Source organism: Heterodontus francisci, chromosome 27 (genome assembly GCF_036365525.1).
Source record: "Heterodontus francisci isolate sHetFra1 chromosome 27, sHetFra1.hap1, whole genome shotgun sequence".
In the NCBI taxonomy this organism is placed as follows: domain Eukaryota; kingdom Metazoa; phylum Chordata; class Chondrichthyes; order Heterodontiformes; family Heterodontidae; genus Heterodontus; species Heterodontus francisci.
In genome coordinates, this window is record NC_090397.1 from 67,463,487 (window position 1) to 67,487,627 (window position 24,141).

Genomic DNA, 24,141 nt, shown 5'->3' on the forward strand with positions numbered 1-24,141 from the left:
ATCGGGCCCTCAATATCCAACTCCCCTGCCTCATAGCGCGCAGACTCACCTCCACTCCACTCCGTGTCTGCCTACTGCCTCTGAACCTTGCTGACTGCAGCTGGGAGTGGAAAAATTAAAATCAGGTTCCACAATTAAATTCAGCAGGATCTCTGGGAAATGCCGAATAATTCCGAAATGCAGCTTGACTGAGGTGTTTTGGTGGCACAGGCGGAGCAGTCTTTGCTTCCTCAGCAGCTGCAAGGGGATTTTCAATCCCGGATCTGCCTGTCAGTCGGGCACAGCTGAAATGAGTTGGTTTGATTCTTGCTAGACGGAGCAGTAACACGCTCATGAAAAATCCATCTCGAGGCAAATGGGAGAAAAGAGAAACCTGATTTAAACCCATTGGATGCACCCTCATGACAGTGCGTTGGCTAAGGTCATGGAGAAACCCAGGCCACGGATTGCGTCTTCCGTGATGCTCAGCATATAAGGAGGAACAGCGGATAAAGCTAAAGATTAAAAAGAAACTGTGAGATGCAAATTGGCCGAAACCCCTGCCAACAGCTAAAGGTTGTGTAGCTTGAGCTTGGAATTTGTAGGAATCCAGGACTCATCCATATCGAATCACGCAGCACAGAAAGAGGCCATTCGGGCCACCATGCCTGTGTTGGAATCCATCAACACCTCTGGCTTACAAGTAGGTGGGAACTGTGGAGAAAGCTGTAAAGAGAAGCTGAGGCTAAAGGTTGAATGATGGACTCAAGGCAATGGATAAACTCATTTTTTCAGTTCCAAAACTAGTGTGTGTGTGTGTGTGTGTGTGTGTGTGTGTGTGTGTGTGTGTGTGTGTGTGTGTGTGTGTGTGTGTGTGTGTGTGTGTGTGTGTGTGTGTGTGTGTGTGTGTGTGTGTGTGTGTGTGTGTGTGTGTGTGTATGTGTGTGTGTGTGTGTGGTGGGAGTGTTGCTGGCACTTCCTCCTTGTTCGTTTACTGATTTCTGAAATTAATACCTGGAAGTTAAAACTGGGAAGGAATATGCACAATATCTATTTCATTGTAAAAGTTCATTATGTGTATTCTCATTATCTGCTGCAGTGGAATGTATTCTAATGCAGTGTGCACGTTGGCATTGCAGTCTTTTCAAACTTTGTTGCTGCAGAGCTTTTTAACAGTTTTACATTATTGTTTCATAACTGGCACAGACCTGTTAATAAGCCGACTTACCGGTGACAGTACCTGAGAAACAAGTTCCTTTAAATCATGAAATAACAACTACTCCTTTGCCGTCTAATCAGAATAAATGTTTGCTGGGAAGACAGTTAAAGGACATTTAGGTGCTTGAACAGCTAAGAATGCATCTTTGTTCTCTCTTTCCCTTCTCCCACACACAACTCTCTGACATTCTAAAATCCGCAGAAGTATGTGAAAATCTCGTAATATTTTAGTCCTTTAATCGTCTTTTCTTTTCCTTCTGTTCATTCTTCTATTTCTCTTTAAAAACAGCTAGATTTAAAGCCCCAAGGCCGAATGCTAATGAACGTGAAGTACTTTCTTGAACAAAGTGGTAAGTGACTGATCACATCATTCGTGATAATTATTTGAGGGCAGCAGTAACATTTAAGATCATGTCCTGAAACAACAGGAGATTATTATTTTCACTCTAAATATTATTATTGCTGATTTCATTATCAGGTCAAAACACAATGGCATTCAGCTCTGGGATAATCTTCCTCCTGTATGTTCTGACCTTGAAATTCCATTTTGATTCATTTGAAGGATCACTTAATTCCTTAATAGGCGACATGTTTAGGTAGAGGATCTGGATCGGCGCAGGCTTGGAGGGCCGAAGGGCCTGTTCCTGTGCTGTAATTTTCTTTGTTCTTTATTCTTTGTTCTTTCTCCCTTTTTATTATTTATTTTGGTTTCCCAACTCACCAACATTCCCTCCATGCCATAACTACATTAATAAATGGGCTAGCTTTGGACCTCCACACAGCCCTTGGGTACATTCCAACCGATGGGATGAGTCAGCGGCAGGAGCTGAAAGTACAAGATTTAACGAAATTTAATGGAGATTCAGAGACTGGTTTCTGCTCCTTTGGGTTGTCATGGAGCCTTCGTTCATCCTGTTTGATGCCAAGTGTGCCACTAAACTCAGTGTAACAATAAGGCGAGTGAGATATATTCAAATATGCAGCAATTGTTCAGAAAAACAGGTTATGCTCTCAAAATGGATTGATTGCCAACTCTTCTGTGTAAACTAAGAGCTACCCAAAAATCATGCAAGTAGGCTGGGGAACTGGCTAACATCCCTCCCTGTGAGGAGGTCGACTCTTTTCCATTTGGCATCTCCGTTTAGTGGCTCAGATCCTGAATTAGATACATGAGACATCATGAAAGTGAATCCACTTCCTGTACTCTGGCAGGGTGCATTGGGATATCAGTGCACTGCATTATCATGTTATAATGAGTCATTTCCCTTTATATAACAGAAAACACCCCCAGAGCAATTTTATTTTAAGGTGCCCATCATCGTAAAATACAACTGAAGTATTTTGAAACAGCCTATTTTGCAGGACTGTCTACATGTAGGAACGTAGGTCAGCCATTTAGCACATTCTGTTAGCCAAGGCGCCTCTAACTCATCTGATCCCAGTTTCTTACCTTCATTTTCCTTTGAAACGTTTACTTCCCCAATAGGCATCTAGGGTGGAAATTTGTCTCGGCCTGTTTTCAGGCCTGAAAGAAGCCTGAAGATGGAGGCCTAAGACTCAACCGATTGGGCCTTGGGTCTCAGCAGCAGACTGTCAGCGAGTTGTAGATGTCAATTGGATGTCCCAGAGGCAGCTCACCCATCCCCCAAGGGCAAAATTGAGCGAACTGCCTTGCTGATAGATCCTACACAGGAGGGGTAAAATAAAACTGCCTCCAGTGGCAACTTTGAGGTTAGGCCGCATTTAGACGTGGTTAGGCTGAAAGCAGCAGGCCCAGTGCTAGCTACATTCAAGGCAGCCCAACCTCCAGAAGGGGGTTTCAAACAAGTGTTAAGCCCTCTGTCTGTGTATCCAAAGAGTATAACACCTGTTTTAGGCATGGACTCTGGACCCCTTTATTGCAGCCTCTCCTAAGCTTCCATCATGGAATGTGTGCGCACACAGACCTGCTATATTGGATGCTTAGGCATACATTTTACGTCTGTAAAACTGGTGCAGTATAAACAAATTTTCTCTCTTAAACACCCCAATCATTCATGCATCTATGAACATATAAAAACCTGCAACCTCTACCAACTAGAAGGACCAAGCATGGGAACACCACCTGCAAGTTCCCCTCCAAGCCACACACCATCCTGACTTGGAACTATATCGCCGTTCCTTCACTGTCACTGGGTTCAAATCCTGGAACTCCCTAGCAGGACTGTGGTTGTACCCACACCACATGGTCTGCAACGGTTCAAGAAGGCGGCTCACCACCATCTTCTCCAGGGCAATAAGGGATGGGCAATAAATACTGGCCTTGCCAGTGACACTCGCATCCCATGAACGAATAATTAAAGAAACTTCTGAAACTGTGCATTCCTCTTTCACGCAACCATTTGCGTGAAGATCTGTATTCAATTTTCACCAGCTTAGTTCCAATTTTAAGATAATATCCCATTGTTCTGAAACACCCTACAATAGGAATAAAATAGAATCTTACAGACAGGAAGGTCTCGGATTCAATCCCAAACAAGAGGGAAGCAGAAACAAGAACCTAAATTCTAACGTGCATTGGATAGCCACATGACCAATTTTCTTTGGTATATTTTTGTGTTAATTAGCAGTGTGACACTTGAAGAATTTACTTTGACCAGGAATCATATTTTTCCCCTAATGCATGGTTTTCCCTAAACCAGTTCCGAAGAAAGAGGTATAAACTTAATTTTGTGGGGTCCGTTTTCATGTGACATTCCCATGGGATGGGAGGCAGTTGGAGCCAGCCCAGTGGAGAGGGCCAGAAGTCTGAATTAATTTGTGTTTGGGCCTCGTTAGCCTTTCGTCTGCTCATGCTTTTTGGAGCAGCTCACTGATTGGAAGGAGTGGGAAAATCCTCCACTGTGGAGCACAGTTTGCTTAACTGCCCCTTTGGCAACCTTTGCATAGACTTATGTAGAAGGTACAGCACAGAAACAAGCCACTCGGCCCAACCAGTTCATGCTGGCATTTATCCTCCACTCGAGCCTCCTCCCAGCCTGTGACCATTCTAATGAAAGGTCACAGACCCAAAACGTTAACTCTGTTTCTCTCCCCACAGATGCTGCCTGGCCTGCTGAGTATTTCCAGCATTTGCTTTTTTTATTCCTCACATCCTTCCTCATCTAACTCTATCAATATAACTCTCTATTCCCTTCTCGCTCATATGCTCATCTAGCCTCCCCTTAAATGCATCTATACTTTTCGTTACAGCAGCCTAGAGTGGTTCCTTTAAGGACCACTGGTTAGGTTGCTCAATGTCAAGTATTAATGGACAGAGCTAGCACAGCACATGCTCCAGCCATTGGGTCTTTAAAATTGCATTGGTGTCCTAGTAACATCATAGAAACTCTGAGTTGCATGGGCCAATAAGGTACCTATTTGTTTCAGGCGGACGCATGGGTCACCTATTTCAAGGACCCCACCCAAAATGGTAGCGACCTGGGTAACAGTGGAAATGGGACAGAAAGTGCTGCACTGTCATTTTAATTGCATTTCCACCCTGCTCCCAGCTGTTGGAAGGGATGAAAATCGGCCTAAAGCTGTAACTGAGGAAGCTTTATCCCACGTACATTGTGTGCTTTACCGAACCCAGGAATACTGAGGCCCCATTTTTAGTTTTTGGTTGATGCTCTGCTCTCATCCTTTAACATTTGATGGCAGGTGATGTCCGTTTGAAGCACTTTGAGATCCTCTGTATAATAGAGGCCTAGAGCAGGACCTGCTTCCTCTGCATTCACATTGCAGGAGAAGGCAGCCTTACAATGGTGGATTCATGGAACTATATTTCCATGGGTCCACCATCAGGAGTACAGAGCTGCTCTTAGCTAAGTAGACTGGGAGCTATTGCACAGGTGTCAATTACTCTCAATCCCAAAAAGAACCATGAAAAGTAAAAATCTCCCAAGAAACTAAACCCAAGCAAAGAATGACTCCCAACTCTATCCTAGCAACACATTGCATTCACACAGCAATCAGCCTACCAGACTGGTAAATCACAGCTTACAAGCAAACAGTAATTTAGGTCAAGTGAGATGAATAACGCAGCAAGTCGCCATTGTTACATCAAATCACGCGCCTTTTTGTAATGCTGATAATGAGTTTAATGCTGAGGGCTGAGGAATTCAGCTGACTTTCAAGAAGTAATGATGAAGGTGTTAGTTTCTTCAACCACAACTGTATTCCTTCCAGTGAGTGAGAAGAAAACTACCACACATGGGCAAAAAAAATACATTTTATGTCACTCGTGGCCGAACCATACCCATATAATTTGAGACTAATATGAGTCACCAGAATGAATGGTAATTCCATTAATAATCTGGCTCCAGTTGTGTGTAAAATTGGCAGAGCACGCAAGTAATCAGCTGATAGAAAGAGACATCATGATCTATGAAATTCATTGAAAGGAGTCTTCTATCTACACAGAGGGGCTTTTTCAGAGAGATTCAGTTCTGCAATGGAATGCCCCAAAATACCCAACTGTGAAAGCTTACCTACGAGTGTGTCACTAGTGGTTGCCAAGTTATTTTCACACTACCGCCTGGCAAGGCTTTTTGCTGAGTTCTTTTATAAACTGTTTTTATATGAACTTTTCATTGCATCTCAAATCATTCATGTCTCCTATTGGGCGCCATGCTTTCAGACATTGATCCATACGCCAGGCTGTTTCTGAGCAACTGGTTTTGTTGAGCCCTGTTTCAGCTTTTTTGATGCTTTTAATCTTTTTTTATAGCTTTCTAGATTGATATCTGTCTCTCCGCTTGTCTACCACTGTTTAGTTTTTTTCTCTGCCTCACTCTTGGCTTTCACACTTTCTCTCATTGTCTCTCTATCTGTCTGTCTCCCAGTCTTTCTCACTGTTTTCCTTGCTATCTCTCCCCTCTTTCAGAACCTCTTAAAAACTGTATCTTTAACCATGCCGACCCCTTAATTTCTGCCGCTCTTACTTAGGCATTCTGCACGCCACCTTGTAAAGCGCTCAGACGTTCTTCTACAGGGGTTTGGTACATTAATTGTTATTCATGTATCCATGTTTCTACAAATGTGCCCTCTCCCTCCGCTCGTATCCTGTATTTCTCCCCTGTGCGTGCCTGTTATACAGTTTGTGTTTGTATCTGTATGAACGTCTCCGGCCTTGAAATTAGTTTTTCAGGCGCTGCTCAGACTACTAAGGCCCCAATAGGGCTAAAAGTAAACAGCTTATTTCTGATCAGAAGTGTGCCACTCGCCATATTTGCATAAGAAAAAATATGTGTTCTTTGCCCAGGCCTTAAAAAAGCAGTAGTCCCTTTGTTTATGCAAATAAGGGACCTACGGCTTGTTTGAGGCCTCCCTCTCCATGATGGGTTTGTCCTCAGGCAGCCGCTGCCAGCCTTCAGATCGCATGCTAGGCTCAAACAGAAAGGTAAGTTCCCTGAATGTGGAGTCACATTAAAGGAAACGATTGCTGCAGTTCCCCCACCCCCAATACACAGTTACCACTTCCACATCCAACCCACAGACCATCTTAGCCGACTCCATTGAGGGCCCCTAGCCCAATATCAGGGGTGGGGGTGCAACCTACACTATTGTTACTACAGAGCAAAAGGATATGAATGGTAGTTACCAGACCTGTGCATCAAATGGAAGAAGCTATTCATTGCAATAAAGAAACCGTTTTCTCCCTTTTCGTAATGTCACAAAATATTCTGGCTGCCTTTCATTTTTATTTTAATTTCAGAATGATACCCTGAAAGCTGCCTTAGGTTTTCAAGTAATTTTAAGCTTTTGGTTACTATAACAACTCTACCACATTGGATCTATATCTGCACAGGACTACATTCGGTCATTTTGGGATTTTTGCGCAAGATCCTAACATGAAGAAAGAAAAACTATGGTGATTTACAAAAATAAATTGTGGCTTGTAGTGTCAGGGAATAACAAAACAGAGTTTAAAAAAGACCTTCGATCAAGTGTCCAACAAATTAGAACCAATAAATCGTGTGGCATTTAGTCAGAGTGGCATGTATCCCACAAGTGTTTTGTCTGTGTTTATTGTGGGACAATTAATGTTGCCCCATAGATGAGGTATGTTTGTTATTGGTGTGCCAGTACTCTAATGGCAGATTGAAGGTGATTGACAGAAGAACCAGATTTGACATGAGTAAAATCTCTTTTTACCCAAAGAGTGTTAGGATTTGGAATGCACTGCCTGATAGGATGGTGGATTCAATAGTAGCTTCCAAAAGGGAATTAAATAAATACCTGAATGCGAAAAAAAAAATTGCAGGGACATGATGAAAGGGAGTGAGGGGGGGGAGGGAGGTTGGACCAACTGGATTGCTCTTTGAAAGAATCAGCACAGAATTGATGGACTGAATGGTCTCCTTCTGTGCTATACTATTCCATAATTCTAAATAGCATGGCCCTAGCTAGATACACGCTGGCAAACTTACCAATTCTCTGTGCTGGTAAGTTGCATAGTTTTGGCCTGTTAAATTTAAGCAACAACGCAATGCCTACTTCAAGGTCCAAAAATCTTAGCTCTTGCTGACCTGCTCCTTGACTTTCTGAAACTCTAAGTGAGGTGCCTCTCTAAAGGGAGAGCAGGCACAAACGGAAAATCATCTTGCGTGAAATCCTAAATGGTTTAGTTTAGATATTCTTAAGCATGGAAATTGGTTCCCAATGTATCAGACTCCCAGCTGGCCAAGCAAATGAGAAAGGGCTTATTTTAAAATTGGTACTGGAGAAGGAATGCAGATGTTACTATTTTTGTAGATTTTAAAATTGTTGTTTTACACTTTAAATGAGTGGGTATCTTGTGCCAAGTGTCCAAACCATTGGTTTGTGTTTTTACCACTGAAAGAAAGTAGGCCACTGTTCTTTCAGCCAGTTCAGATAGGTGAAGGTGTGATTTCTGCAGCTACATACAATGACTGACATCAACCTTTCCTCCCACCAGAAAACAAAGGAACTGCAGAAGGTGAATCAGAAGGTTTGTTTGCACTGCACCAGCGAAGAGGAGCCATCAAGCAGGCCAAAGTTCACAATGTCAAGTGCCATGAGTTTATCGCAACATTCTTCCCTCAGCCCACATTTTGTTCTGTCTGCCATGAATTTGTTTGGTACTTTCATTTATCTTATCTCTATCATATTGATCTTTTATCCTGTAATTCACTGTTTAAAAAAATAAGATTAATGGTAAGATGATATAGATTCTTCATCTTTTATTCAATATTTCACAGGAATTTCATTTCAAAGCAGTAACAAGTTTGGACGCTTGTATCATACAGTGTAATTTTAGCTCTAGCTATTCCTTTGGACCCCCTGTCGCAAAGCAGCAGCAAATCTCAATGTTAATCTGGCACCCAATTAGTAAGAAAGGCGATTTAGGCAAAACGCATTGCCATGTATATACTACCAACAGTATCTGATATTTCTTGGTGGATTTAAGACAGTAACCTCACAGGATTGTTCAGGTGAAGAATCTGGCATCTAAATCTCTCAATGGGAATGTTGCCTTTATAAGTTCTCTGGGAGCTTTACATTATCTGCATATACATCATGGGATAAGAATTCCCCAATCTGTTCCTCTGTTTGGTATTTCTAACCAAGTCATCAAAGTATTTTTGTAAAATGTATGCACTACTTTGCTACACATGGTGTCCATCACCTATATTAACAGATATCATAGAGTGGATTCTCTGGATGTTGATTTTTCATATGCCTACTGCCCCATTTACACTGGGAAATGGAACAGGAGGCAGATCTTTTTTTTAAAAAAGAAGCCCCGTCCCTTGGACGTCTGAGGCCCACCCAACTCAAATTTCAAGTTGGCCTACAAATGGGTGTCGAGGAAGCCTCTTGTCAATGATTAACTCAGTGTTCTATGCACAGTGTAGGATCCCAAGGCAATCTAAATGAAGTGTTGTATGCGCCTTGCCATTGGTCCCTGGTCCGGAGTAGCATAACCAGTGGTCCTTAAAGGGGCTGCTGCAGGCCACTCCAAAAACAGGCCAGATTTTTTTTTCTTTTGTGTCCTCCTGGCCCCGATGAAAATGCTCTGGCCCGCTGCAGGTCGCTGCATGACCGCTCCCCAGGATCACGCCCCCCCCCCCCCCCATCCCGAACCAGACTGTCATCTGGCTCGGCATCAAGAACTATTCTGCTCTCCCCAGTTGGCACTTATGGCTCATCAGCTGCATTGCTGATGAAGCCCGACCACCAAGCTGGTTTGGGCCTCTCGCTGGTGGGACTGAGTGGGCATTAGCACACCAGACAGATATGACCCCCTCTGAACTCTGATTGCTGTGCTCATGGATTGGAAAATCAGGGGGCAGCATGCGTGTTATCTTCCAAATCATGTTCACTGTGGGGCAGAAACCTCATAATGGATGAGGACTTAGAAAATCTACCAACATATCTCAGCCTAATGAGTACGGTGAGTTACAGAATTGGTTAGTGTAAAGGATCATTGGTTAGTATGAGACAATGGTCTTTATATAGTATGGTCATCATATAAGGTCTTACACTAAGTGATGATGCACTCCTAACTGTTCGTTCATGAGTGAGAAGCACCTGACACCTGAAAGAGCAATAATATTTTCAGTATGGTATTGAACAGAAGCTGTAAAAATAGCAGAAAGGTCACTGAAGCTTTGAGCTGGTAAGCCACTCTGTTTTACCTAGATAAGCTCGAGCAGTACCCCTGCCACATATTTGGGAATCGCTAAGACTTTGTTCTTGTCAGCCTGTGCCTCGACCCTGTAAACGTGGGTAAGTGACGTTGTCCCATTGAAAAGTAAGTGTGAATCCCACACCAGACAAAAACTCTACCTGTGTGGATTTCTCACTGGTTTGTGCTTGGCGACGGTTTTCTCTCTGTGTTTCAGACATGCAAATAATCGACAACAAAAAACGGATGGTTAAATTCTGCTCATTTTGTTTCTTTCAGGGGATTGAATAAGCAAGGCTACCAATGCAGACGTAGGTTGTTTTCCATTTCCAAATAATTCTCATTAAAGTTTTGGCCTTGCTTGCTTGCTTTGAACACATTAATGCTTTCTTCTGTTTACCTTCCAGAGTGCAATGCTGCGATTCATAAGAAGTGCATCGATAAAATAATAGCTAAGTGTACAGGATCAGCGGTGAACAGCAGGGAAACCATTGTACGTACCACAGCCCCAGAGCATAAAGAGTCTTTGTACACATGCTGTACACATTAGAACTGTGAGGCACATGGAGAGAGAATGTGCCTAGTGTTGGTAGGCGAGTTTAAATCAAAGTAGCCTTAACCAGGGATTATCCAAAAAGCCACATCAGTGAGAACATATTAACACCTTCAACAGTAAATGTGTGCTGTGGTCACTTCAGCATTTATAACATCTCCCCTATCAATGCCCAATTAAATATCTGTCTAAGTACACAACTGACCCTGCAATGATATATAAATAATTCATACATTTACCATGTTACATAGCTAGAGATCCATTTCCATAGTTCTCAAACTATTCCACTCAATTATATATTGTCCGGTAGATGGATCTCTCACTACAGACCTGCAACCACTGGTATTTGTGAAAATAATCCTAACCTCTGGAATGTTTGAGTGGTATTCATTAGAATTGCCAGTTATGCGACTGCACAGTAATTAACAAGCCTACAAGGAAATCGTCTATACAGAGGCTACAGTAGGGAAAAGGTTTCAAGTTTGGATTGTTCTCCTTAGCGAAGAGAAGGCTAAGAGGAGATTTAATAGAGGTGTTCAAAATCATGAGGGGGCTGGACAGAGTAGATAGAGAGAAACTGTTCCCATTGACAGAAGGGTTGAGAACCAGAGAACACAGATTTAAGGTAAAAGCAAAATACTGCGGATGCTGGAAATCTGAAACAAAAACAAGAAATGCTGGATTCACTCAGCAGGTCTGGCAGCATCTGTGGAAAGAGAAGCAGAGTTAACGTTTCGGGTCAGTGACCCTTCTTCGGATTTAAGGTAATTGGCAAAAGAACGAAAAACGACACGAGGAAAAACTTTTTGACACAGTGAGTGGTTAGGATCTGGAAGGCACTGCCTGAGAGTGTGGTGAAGGCAGATTCAATTCGAGGCCTTCAAAAGGGAATTGGATAAGCCCCTGAAAGTAAAGGCCGTCTCGGGTCTGCAAAGAAAACCCCGACCCGAGCCCAACAGAACCAGATCCGACCCGAGCCCGACCCGGCCCGAGCCCTGCCATTTTTTCCCGCGCCTGACCCAACCCGACCATCAGTTAACTTACCTTCCATTTTTCACTTTGTTGCTGATCTGCACAAGCTTAAATAACTGTAACAAAACCACTTTTCTAGTCCAAAAATTAAATTAACATTGGAGCCGCTTACCTGTGATAGAGCGTGATCCGACCCAGCCAGACCAGAGCCTGAATGCCGGACACATGTCGTCGGGTCCCGTCGGGTAGCAGGCCTTTACCTGAAAGGAAAAAAATTGCAGGGCTACAGGGAAATAGCAGGGGAGTGGGACTAGAAAAATGGTTCTTGCAGTGAGCCAGCAGGGACTTGACAGGTCAAATGGCCTTCTTCTGCACTGTTACCATTCTATGAAGTTGGCATTTTGATTGCTGCCTTGCTGTACAAGTGTTTAGTGGTTAGAATGTGGAATTTGTGATCATATGGAGTAGTTGAGGTGACTTAACATTTAAGGGGAGATTCGATAAGTACATGAGGGAGAAAGAAATAGAAGGATATGCTGATAGGGTTAGATGAAGAGGGATGGGAGGAGGCTAACATGAAGCATAACCACAGACATGGACCGGTTGGGCTGAATGGCTCGTTTCTGTGCTGTAAATTCTATGTTTTTTAATAAAGTGAGGTTTTACAAAGTGCTACTTTCCAATCAATACCCACTATCCCACTAACTGGAGGTCACTTCAGCAGCATTGCTCCAGTACTTTGTATTTCTCTGATATTAAAGGACCAATTTTCTGAACATACACACACCTGAAAATAAGGATGCACTGGCCACAACTTAAAATCTATTTTTAATGGACGAAAAAAACACGAGGAGTGCCCCACAATTTCCTGATATGTACTGTCAGTGGGAGACCTTCCTCACCAGGATGGCACTTTTGTAAAATTGTCCATTGTCCAAATACTGCTGGAGGTTAGTTAAATATTTGTACAAAGTGGCCTTAATTCCACAACTAATGAATCACCCAGGATAATACTCTGCCTCATCCATATAGTCATTCTTTACACAAAAACAGAGGCACTTATAATCCCTAACACCAACTCGACTAATATAAAATCAGTACAACTGTCAGACCAATGTCTATTCTGCAGTCTGGGCTCCATTTGCTGGACCTGTTCTTCGAAAGGCATAGGCCCTCTCCATCCCTCAACAATGGACACTAACTTTACTCCTTTCTTGAAATTCTGACAAAACAATCTATAATGGTGCTGGCAATATCTTGCAAGAGACAATTAACTTGTTGTTTATGCTAATGGAAAATTAAAAAAACATGTTGTGTCATTTGGCAAGGAAAAGTTTAGTTCAATATGTGGAATCAACCCGTTTTGAGTCAGCTCAGCCTCTCGAACCTAACGCCTTTCTACTTGACGATACAATATTGACAGCAGCCGTCATAGACCTTGAGTCCGTGGTTGAACCCCACATCTATATTTTGCCATTTTTGCCCACAATGTCAGTTAGTATCTGTGTACCGTCCCTTGTTATGTGGATATATTTTAATCACATTCACTATTCTCTTTCGAGGGTACATTAAACTTTCCACTAACCATCTGCATTCTCTTTTGCTCTTTAGTTTCACAAGGAACGGTTTAAAATAGATATGCCCCATAGATTTAAAGTCTACAACTATAAGAGCCCGACATTCTGTGAGCACTGTGGGACCCTGCTGTGGGGTCTGGCAAGGCAAGGTTTAAAGTGTGAAGGTAAATATGGAGTTGACAGAAACAATGGTGTAAACATACATGGCCCAAAAAAGAAAGCATTTCAAAAATTTCCCTCTGCTCCTTCCAGAGTGGCCTTTAGCAGGCACCTTTTAAAGGACCTTTTTGCCACTCCCCATCCAGGAGCAATGGGCATCGGCAGTGCATGTGCCATGCTCACTATCGGGTCAGGATTCCACGACCTCGGGGAGGATTTTTAGCCCCTGATGGGGATGAGAACGGAGGCCAGCGGGCACGACAACTCATACTGCCAGCTGACATGTCGGTTTCCTGGGCTATTTTCCCGAAGGCAGAATGGAGGAGGGGGGGTGGTTAGCTGTGAGCGGCAGGGCTACCTGCCCACAAGCATTTGGATAGCCAAATGAGCTTGTTAAAGGCCAATTAAGACCTAGTATCAGGGGCCAATTGGAATTTTCCACTCAGCCTCTTTGTCGCCAGAAGTATCAGGAAACCGTGTAGCTGCTGAGAGGTGGCCTCCTGGCTGCAGACCGGGATTGGGGTTAGGGCAGTTGGGGCCTGCGCTCCAGCAAGTTGTTGAGGTCCTCCATGTCTGCCTGGCTTCAGCTGCAGCTGCAGACTGCCCTCCCCTCCACTTGGTGGCCCAGCTGCTAAAGGTATTTATTTTTTATTTTTAAGTTAGAAAAATGAGAGGCTGCCTTCATCTTCAGGTGCCCTCTCTCTCATACCTGAAAAGACAGCCTGCTGCATCTTCAGTGCTGGAGGGCCTCCTATATAGGTCCTCCAGCTCGAGAACCCACTCGCTGTCCTTAATAGGACGGCAAACCCGCCCACTGGCCATTAATTGGCCAATTTGAAATCAGTCCAGTGACTCCTGTCCACACAGTGCAAGCTGCTGACCCCCATTTAACTCCTGATGTCAGGGTCCTGAAGCCCATGGGGAAAATCCTGCCGCTCGATTTTAAATATTGAAATTAGGTTCCCACCTGTTTTGACCTAAAGTGTTGGTCGCACACTTTGAGGCCTGCTTGAAAAAGGAGTTGACGGATTTTTTTTTTTTGCAATTTTTTTCTTCCTACTTGCTGAATTTTTCAATTTGAGCAGGGCAGTAGGTAGATTAAAATCACCCCTCGGGGTGTGTAATTGTCTCTAATGTATCTCGTAATGCATAAAGCAAGCTCAAGATCATTGAAGGGCCGTCAATCGAAACCAATGCTAATCAGATTTGCCAATATGGAAAAATCCCAGATGAATGGAACTAAAACGACTCCAAAATTCCTCATCCCCTCACTTTGCTAATTGGATGAATAATGAATTATGGTGACTCTGCTCACGGCAAAGATAATCGTGGATCTTGTAAATTAAAATTCTGTCTTGTCTGTGTTACATTTTGGATAATGAGAATCTAACAATTAATATCTTTCTAACTCCCAAACACTGCATGGTCTGTTTATGGAAAGCAGCAGAATATCACATAATCTGTCCTTAAGTGACGAATATAACTGTGTACAGGATAACGCCTGATCAGTAATGCCCTGTGTTTCCTTGCGTACCTTACAGAATGCGCAATGAATGTTCATCACAAATGTCAGAACAAAGTAGCGAATCTATGTGGCGTTAATCAGAAGATGATGGCTGAAGCCTTGGCACAAATAGAGAGTGAACAACAGGTATGGAACCTATTGGTGTTTGATGCGTTATCATTCTGAGTCACCCTTGGGAAGTCTTGTGTCACAGTAAACGGAATGAAATAAAAGGTCAGCACATGTAAAATAGCTCCCAACTGAGTAATATGATTAGTGCTATTTCTTATTGTTCCATTAGGTGACTGGTCACACTTAAGTACAAAACAACAGTTCTTCCTATATCAGCAGAATGAAGATAGTGTAAATAACTTAGTATAGAAGATAAGAGTTTAGTTCACATGAATCCAATATCTTTTTTATGCTGGTTCATAAAACGGACCTTATGGTCCAAAAGTCCTGCACAGGTTGTACTGTGCTTGCATGTAAACATGGTTCTTTCACATGTACTTGCTTTTATAATTTTATTTTGACTTCTCCTAAAAGTGTCCACTGAGTGTTCAAGGTCTGCAAATCGCAATTTGCAGATAGATTAGAAAGAAACAGCTGACATATCTATAGCACATTTCACAATCAAAGGACGTCCCAAAGCACTTTACAACCAATGAAGTACTTTCGAAATGAAGTCACTGTTGTAATGTAGGAAACATGGCAGCCAATTTGCGCACAGCAAGCTCCCACAAACAGCAATGTGATAATCACCCGATCATCTGCTTTTGTGGCAATGATTGAGTGCTAAATATTGTTCAGGGTACTGGGGAGAACTCCCCTGCTCTTCTTCAAAATAGTGCCATGGATCTTTTGCGCCGACCTGAGACAGCAGATGCGGCCTCGGTGTAACGTTTCATCTGAAAGATGTCACCAACAACAGTGCAGTACTCCCTCAGTACTGCACTGGAGAGTCAGCCGAGATATTTGCGCTCAAGTCTCTGGAGTGGGGTTTGAACCTGTCCGTGCTTAAAGTGGAGTTGTATTAAGAATATGCTGACCATTTACTCTGTGAATCTTTCCAACTGGTCTTGGGGCAGAATTTTTGCCCCCATATACGGAGGCAGGCGGCAGTGAAAATTTGCTCCGCCAGCCGGCACACAGGTTTGCCGGCACCAACCCCGCCTCCAGGCCAATTTCCTAGAGGTGAGATCAGGGCAGAAGGGCTACCTGTCTATAAGCTGGGGGTAGCCAATGAAAGTAAGGTGACAGGCCAATTATCAGAGGCCGACTGGAATTTTCCAGTCAGCCTGTGGGCCCCTCGTGGCGTCAGGAACAGGGCAGTTGCCTGGAGACAGCCTCCCGGCAACCAACTGCAGGGCCAGCACACCAGGCAAGGTTCGAGGCCTTCCCTACCTAACTGGCCCCAACTGCAGCTATAGGCCATGCTGTGAAGGGATTCCCCCTCCATGATAGTGGCCCAGCTACTGTGGTCATTTTTTAATTTAAAAGTTTTAAAAGTTGCTGGGAGGACACCTCAAGATGGAGGCTCCCTCTCTCTCTCTATCTCTATCTCTTATCTGAAATGGCAGTCTGCAGATCCTTCCGAGCTGATGGGCTTTCTATTGACCCTCCAGCTTTGACAGCCAGCCTACCGTCCTTAATTAGATGGCAAGCACCCCTCTCCCACTCCAGCCACTAATCGGTTAATTTAGGAAAAATCACTGCCATGTGACTGTGCGGTGTCAGGAACCACCACCCCCACCGCCCCACTAGATCCCATGTTGCGATCCCGACCCAAAACCCAATATCCTGCCCTTTATCTCAGGCAAAGGACTGGGTTAGACCCTTGGCATATTTCAAAATGAATGTAAACTGAGTGCGGTGTTACCAGGGAGTGATTACAATAAAACGACTTCCAACAACAATTCAATGACAATACAGACGCTCGTGTGTTTAATCATCGTGTGCAACCTGAGGTTAGCTAATGGTTCGTAATCACTGTAGAATATCTGTTATTATTCATAATACACATGGTAATTCATGGAATTGTTTTGTTGATAGCTGTGTGAATGCTCAGAGCCAGTGTGCTTCACGTCATTGATACCAGAGAATTAACTATTGTGCTGTCATCATTGGAAGCTTAATAGGAAATAATTAGCAGTTGATTCTGTTCCAAGTATTTGTAATAATAATATTCACAGTTGATAGCAAACCAAAAATAATATGCAGCTGCAAACGTAGTAATTTTTGAACATTAAAACTCAAGTTTGTTCAAAAGCCTGAAGTCACTCACTTTCCTCTTCTTGTGGGCATGCTTTCATTTTTGCAATTATCTTATCTACCTGAAACCCATACAGATTTTAGGATAACTGGAGAATTTATGATTAATGCTTTGGTGACCAGCTGACCATTGGAATAAAAGCAGAATACTGCGGATGCTGGAAATCTGAAATAAAAACAAGAAATGCTGGAACCACTCAGCAGGTCTGGCAGCATCTGTGGAAAGAGAAGCAGAGTTAACGTTTCGGGTCAGTGACCCTTCTTCGGAACTGACAAATATTAGAAAAGTCACAGATTATAAGCAAGTGAGGTGGGGGTGGGGCAAGAGATAACAAAGGAGGTGTAGATTGGACCAGGCCACATAGCTGACCCAAAGGTCATGGAGCAAAGGCAAACAATATGTTAATGGTGTGTTGAAAGACAAAGCATTAGTACAGATTAGGTGTAAATACACTGAATATTGAACAGCAGCAAGTGCAAACCTGAAAAAAAACAGTGGGTAAGCAAACTGAACAAACTAAGATGAAATGAAATAAATGCAAAAAAAAATTGTAAAAAATGTAAAAAAGAATGTAAAAACAAGGAAGAAAAAATAACTAAAAATGAAAGTAAAATGGGGGGCTGTCATGCTCTGAAATTAAGGAACTCAATGTTCAGTCCGGCAGGCTGTAGTATGCCTAATCGGTAGATGAGATGCTGTTCCTCGAGCTTGCGTTGATGTTCACTGGAACACTGCAGCAATCCCATGCCAGAGATGTGAGCATGAGAGCAGGGGGGAGTGTTGAAATGGCAAGCAACCGGAAGCTCAGGGTCCTGCTTGCGGACTGAGCGGAGATGTTCCGCAAAGCAGTCACCCAGTCTGCGCTTGGTCTCCCCAATGTAGAGGAGACCACACTGTGAGCAGCGAATACAGTATACTACATTGAAAGAAGTACAAGTAAATCGCTGCTTCACCTGAAAGGAGTGTTTGGGGCCTGGGATAGTGAGGAGAGAGGAGGTAAATGGGCAGGTATTACACCTCCTGCGATTGCAAGGGAAGGTGCCCTGGGACGGGGACGAGGTGGTGGGGGTAATGGAGGAGTGGACCAGGGTGTCGCGGAGGGAACGATCCCTTCGGAATGCTGACAGGGGAAGGGAGGGGAAGATGCGACTGGTAGTGGCATCACGCTGGAGGTGGCGAAAATGGCGGAGGATGATCCTTTGGATATGGAGGCTGGTGGGGTGAAAAGTGAGGACAAGGGGAACCCTGTCACGGTTCCGGGAGGGAGGGGAAGGGGTGAGGGTAGAGGAGCGGGGAATGGGTCGGACACGGTTGAGGGCCCTGTCAACCACAGTGGGGGGAAATCCTCGGTTGAGGAAAATGGAGGTCATATCAGAAGCACCGTCATGGAAGGTAGCATCATCAGAGCAGATGCGTCGGAGACGGAGAAACTGGGAGAATGGAATGGAGTCCTTACAGGAGGTAGGGTGTGAAGAAGTGTAGTCGAGGTAGCTGTGGGAGTCGGTGAGCTTATAATGGATGTTGGTAGACAACCTATCCCCAGAGATGGAGACAGAGAAGTCGAGGAAGGGAAGTGTCAGAGATTGACCATGTAAAGGTGAGAGAAGGGTGGAAATTGGAAGCAAAGTTGATAAAGTTTTCTAGTTCGGGGCGGGAGCAGGAAACGGCACCGATACAGTCATCAATGTACTGGAAAAAGAGTTGGGGGAGGGGGCCTGAGTAGGACTGGAACAAAGAATGCTCGACATATCCCACAAAAAGACAGGCATAACTAGGACCCATGCGGGTACCCATAGCGACACCCTTTACTTGAAGGAATTGGGTTCCACGTGGATTCCAACTGCAGTTTCACCCATAGTTATGCCTGTCTTTTTGTGGGATATGTCGAGCATTCTTTGTTCCTGTCCTACTCAGGCCCCCTCCCCCAACTCTTTTTCCGGTACATTGATGACTGGATCGGTGCCGTTTCCTGCTCCCGCCCCGAACTAGAAAACTTTATCAACTTTGCTTCCAATTTCCACCCTTCTCTCACCTTTACATGGTCAATCTCTGACACTTCCCTTCCCTTCCTCGACTTCTCTGTCTCCATCTCTGGGGATAGGTTGTCTACCAATATCCATTATAAGCTCACCGACTCCCACAGCTACCTCGACTACACTTCTTCACACCCTACCTCTGTAAGGACTCCATTCCATTCTCCCAGTTTCTCCGTCTCCGACGCATCTGCTCTGATGATGCTACCTTCCATGACGGTGCTTCTGATATGACCTCCTTTTTCCTCAACCGAGGATTTCCCCCCACTGTGGTTGACAGGGCCCTCAACCGTGTCCGACCCATTACCCGCACCTCTACCCTCACCCCTTCCCCTCCCTCCCAGAACCGTGACAGGGTTCCCCTTGTCCTCACTTTTCATCCCACCAGCCTCCATATCCAAAGGAGCATCCTCCGCCATTTTCGCCACCTCCAGCGTGATGCCACTACCAGTCGCATCTTCCCCTCCCTTCCCCTGTCAGCATTCCGAAGGGATCGTTCCCTCCACGACACCCTGGTCCACTCCTCCATTACCCCCACCACCTCATCCCCGTCCCAGGGCACGTTTCCCTGCAATCGCAGGAGGTGTAATACCTGCCCATTTACCTCCTCTCTCCTCACTATCCCAGGCCCCAAACACTCCTTTCAGGTGAAGCAGCGATTTACTTGTACTTCTTTCAATGTAGTATACTGTATTCGCTGCTCACAGTGTGGTCTCCTCTACATTGGGGAGACCAAGCGCAGACTGGATGACTGCTTTGCGGAACATCTCCGCTCAGTCCGCAAGCAGGACCCTGAGCTTCCGGTTGCTTGCCATTTCAACACTCCCCCCTGCTCTCATGCTCACATTTCTGTCCTGGGATTGCTGCAGTGTTCCAGTGAACATCAACGCAAGCTCGAGGAACAGCAGCTCATCTACCGATTGGGCACACTACAGCCTGCCGGACTGAACATTGAGTTCCTTAATTTCAGAGCATGACAGCCCCCCATTTTACTTTCATTTTTAGTTATTTTTTCTCCCTTGCTTTTACATTCTTTTTTACATTTTTTACAATCTTTTTTTTGCAATTATTTCATTTCATCTTAGTTTATTCAGTTTGCTTACCCACTGTTTTTTTTCAGGTTTGCACTTGCTGCTGTTCAATATTCAGTGTATTTACACCTAATCTGTACTAATGCTTTGTCTTTTAGCACACCGTTAACATATTTGTTTGCCTTTGCTCCATGACCTTTGGGTCAGCTATGTGGCCTGGTCCAATCTGCACCTTCTCCTTTGTTATCACTTGCCCCACCCCCACCTCACTTGTTTATAATCTGTGACTTTTCTAATATTTGTCAGTTCCGAAGAAGGGTCACTGACCCAAAACGTTAACTGTGCTTCTCTTTCCACAGATGCTGCCAGACCTGCTGAGTGATTCCAGCATTTCTTGTTTTTATTATAGCTGACCATTGGACTTGTGCGAGCAGTTCTGGACACTACACCTCCAGAAGAATATATTGTGTTTGGAGAGAGTGCAATGTAGATTTACTAGCATGATACCTGGACTTCAAGAATTAAATTATAACGAGAGATTACACTAACTGGGGTTTTATTTCATGGAATTTAGAAAGTTCAGGGGTGATTTGATCAAAGTTTTCAAAATATGAAGGGGAACAGATACAGTAGATTAGGGAGTCTAGGACTAGTCGAAAGATTAGACCCAGATCTTGCTGAGTGAAATTAAGAAACACTTCTGCATGCAGATGGTGGTTAAAAAGTTTGGAATACTCTTCCACAAATGGCAATTGATGCCAGGTCAATTGCTAATTTTAAAACTGAAATTCATTTTTTTTGTGAGATATGGGGCAAAGGCAGGTATATGGAGTTTTAGGTCACAGATCAACCATGATCTCATTCAATGGCAGAACAGGCTCAAGGGGGCTGTTCGTCCAGTTCCTATGTTTCTATTGAAATCCATCACAATGGAGTCTCTGAGTTAAACAACTGAGGAATCCACATAAGCAGAGTTTCTATTTGCGTGACAGGGAGTGTACATGGAAATCACAGAAAATTTACGACACAGAAGGAGGGCGTTTATCTCATTGTGTCCGTGCCGGTCAATGAAGAACTACCCAGCTATTGCCACCTTCTACATGCTGTCCCCATAGGGAGATGGGGTACTTGGCTAAGGCCAGTAGATGCAGGTTGACGCCAAGATCCAAGAATATCTCGGGGCACTACTGAACTTTAAACTGTTAAAACTGCACAACGTAGGGCATTGTGTGGCAGTGCCCCAGCCCTCAAGGACAGTTTTACCCTTCTAGGGCAGGGATTTAGCCTTGGCAATGGTGGTGCCAACCACCAGCAAGAGCACAAACAGGAGACCCACATCACCTCCTCTGGGAAGGCCTGCCAAATTAAATGTCAATTAGGCACTTAAGTGGACAGTGGCAGGTCTTCCCCAGGATCAAGGACCCCGGCAACGGAAGTCCCACCTGCTGAGAGTTGTCAGCTAATCAGAGGCCAGCATCTCTTTAACTGAACAGCGCCACTGTGGAGGCTGTGGCTGCTGCTGGTACTGGAATCCCCCCAAGGCCCTAGAACAGGTTACAGGTATGTCACAGTGGGAGGGGTTTCGTGGGTTGGGGGTCGCGGTGAAGGGGTTGTAAGCAGGTCAGCAGCAAAGGCAGGGGTTGGCTCACAGCGGGTCACCCCTTCACGATGTCCAATCCCTCATTCAGGCACTAAGTGCCTTTTAACGAGGGAGCCCCTGGAGCCGGCAAGCAACCCGCATGGGTTTGCTTGTCGTGCTTCCCATGCAGCAACAGTCCCGCCCGCTGCTGGGATAATTCTGGCGGCGGCAGGTTTAGGCCCTTAATTGGGAATTAATTGCCCACTTAAGGGCCTCGATTGGTGATGGGGCGGGATGTCCATTCACAGACCTTCCCGTCGTGGACTTCATTTGAGTGGATGCGAGAAGGTGCCGGGGTCTCCACCCACCAGCATACTGCCTGATTATATGCTCTCCCCCCCTCCAAATCCGACACGGGGGGAGCATAAAGTTCCCCCCATTGTCTCATGAATGAGCCAAGCTGGCTGGTTCATCATCAACCAACAAGCCTGTTGAGAATTATAGACTTGACTGGCTCAGAAATCAGATCTTTGAGACTAAGACAGAGAATTACTTTGTTTCGAATCTCCCAATGCCAGGCATCTTGAACAGAACCTCAAAGAGACCTTATTATCTCTTCCTCTATCAAGAAGAAAAAACCTAAAAATAGTAAATCAATGTTAGATAATTTTATCTTTTTTTTGGGCAAGTAATTCAATTCCAAATACATTTGGCTGAGTAAGTGTGGGTGTGCCATGGATACTGGGATTGGAGTATCAGACTGAAAAGAAATGTTCCCAGACTCGGTGTGGCATTTCCCTTGGCTACTAATTCTGTAACGTCCTGTTTTATGTGTCCCTTCGATCCAGGCACGTAATTTGCGTGATCATGAACAAGTAGGTCGAGAAGGACCTGTTGAGATTAACCAGAGCGTTATCAAAAAAACAACAGAACTTGAACAGGCCGCTGCCTCTGCTAAACGAGGTACAGTAACACATTTAGACAATTTTATGTTTTGCTTTCCCAGTGTGGAATTTATGTAATTTCTGAAAGATATAAACTTTCTCTAAAACTTAAATATACCATGTCAAATCAGAGTACAGTAGATCTTGTATTGCTTTAGGACCTATCTGAAAAAGATTTTTATTTAGCCCAGGGTTGTCCAAACGTTTCACGCAGGTGGGGCCACATTACAATTTTTGTCTAACATAGTGAGCTGGTGAGATAATTTCAGAAAAATAAAGGCATTAAATGTTTATCTTACTATTAATCAAAACAACAAGAAGTGTGCATTTTTGTGAAGAAACTTTAAATGAGAAGATTCATTTATTGACTTACTTTCTCATCACTATGTTGAACACTGATTTAATGAGATACCTGGCATTTTTTTTGCTTGCACAAGTAGTCAATATTTGCCTGCACACTTGCTGTAGCAATGCGGAGTATTCCAGATAGATGTCCGTCTGTCAGGAGTGATCTTGATCATTCTGTCTGTCTGTCTCTCTCTCTCTCTGTGCCCCCCACTCTGTGTCATTCCCCCTCTTTGTGGCATGCTCACTCTCTGTGTTCCCTGTTTCTCTCTCTGACCCCTTTCTCTCTCTTTCCCTCTCTTTTTCTCTCTGTCCCTCTCTCTCTCTCTGGCCCCCTCTTTTTTCACTGTCTGTCTGTCTGTCTGTCTCTCTCTCTCTATGTCTCCTCTCTGACTCTCACTTTTCCCCTTCTCTCTCTGTGCCCCCCACCCTCAGTTACTCTCTCTCTCTTCCTGTTTCTCCCCTCTCTCTCTCTCTGTCTCTGTTACTCATTTTCTCTCTCGCTCTCTCTCTCTCTGTCTCTATTACTCATTTTCTCTCTCGCTCTCTCTCTCTCTTTCTCTCTCTCTCTCTCTGTCTCTGTTACTCATTTTCTCTCTCTCTCTCTCTCTCTCTCTCTCTCTGACAGGTGCTGACATCAGGAACAGCGGTTCCGAACTTTGGACAGATTCGGGATTTTCAAGCAGGTTCGGACTTTTTTTTTTTAAAAGCCCACCTGAAAACCCTGAATCTGTCCGAAGTTTTATTTTTATTTTTACTTATTTAGAGATACAGCACTGAAACAGGCCCTTCGGCCCACCGAGTCTGTGCCAACCATCAACCACCCATTTATACTAATCCTACATTCCTACCACATCCCCACCTGTCCCTATATTTCCCTACCACCTACCTATACTAGGGGCAATTTATAATGGCCAATTTACCTATCAACCTGCAAGTCTTTGGCTGTGGGAGGAAACCGGAGCACCCGGCGGAAACCCACACAGTCACAGGGAGAACTTGCAAACTCCACATAGGCAGTACCCAGAACTGAACCCAGGTCGCTGGAGCTGTGAGGCTGCGGTGCTAACCACTGCGCCACTGTGCCGCGCGATTTTTTTAAAAAGCTGGTCTGGAAGATGAAGACTATGGAAAATTTCGTACCTCTAAAATACATCCTCGGGCCGGATGGAAACCTTTGACGGGCTGGATCCTGGCCCATGGGGCGTATGTTGGACAACCCTGATTTAACCATTCAATGAATGAATCCTAACAGATACAGAATATATTACAAGGGATTGGTTCTCACTCCGAAAAGGAAC

At 44.3% G+C, this 24,141-nt stretch overlaps 1 protein-coding gene across 5 annotated transcripts in view; it reads left to right on the plus strand.

The window, feature by feature from the left end:
- prkcq (protein kinase C, theta) overlaps positions 1-24,141 on the plus strand; it is a 207,429-nt gene that overhangs the window by 130,885 nt on the left and 52,403 nt on the right. For all 5 annotated transcript variants that reach the window (XM_068059524.1, XM_068059525.1, XM_068059526.1 and 2 more), the window contains exons 4-10: positions 1,487-1,547; positions 8,159-8,321; positions 10,151-10,182; positions 10,279-10,364; positions 13,008-13,137; positions 14,674-14,783; positions 22,400-22,514. In XM_068059524.1, the coding sequence (XP_067915625.1) occupies positions 1,487-1,547; positions 8,159-8,321; positions 10,151-10,182; positions 10,279-10,364; positions 13,008-13,137; positions 14,674-14,783; positions 22,400-22,514 (697 nt within the window). The remainder of the gene's footprint in view (positions 1-1,486; positions 1,548-8,158; positions 8,322-10,150; positions 10,183-10,278; positions 10,365-13,007; positions 13,138-14,673; positions 14,784-22,399; positions 22,515-24,141) is intronic.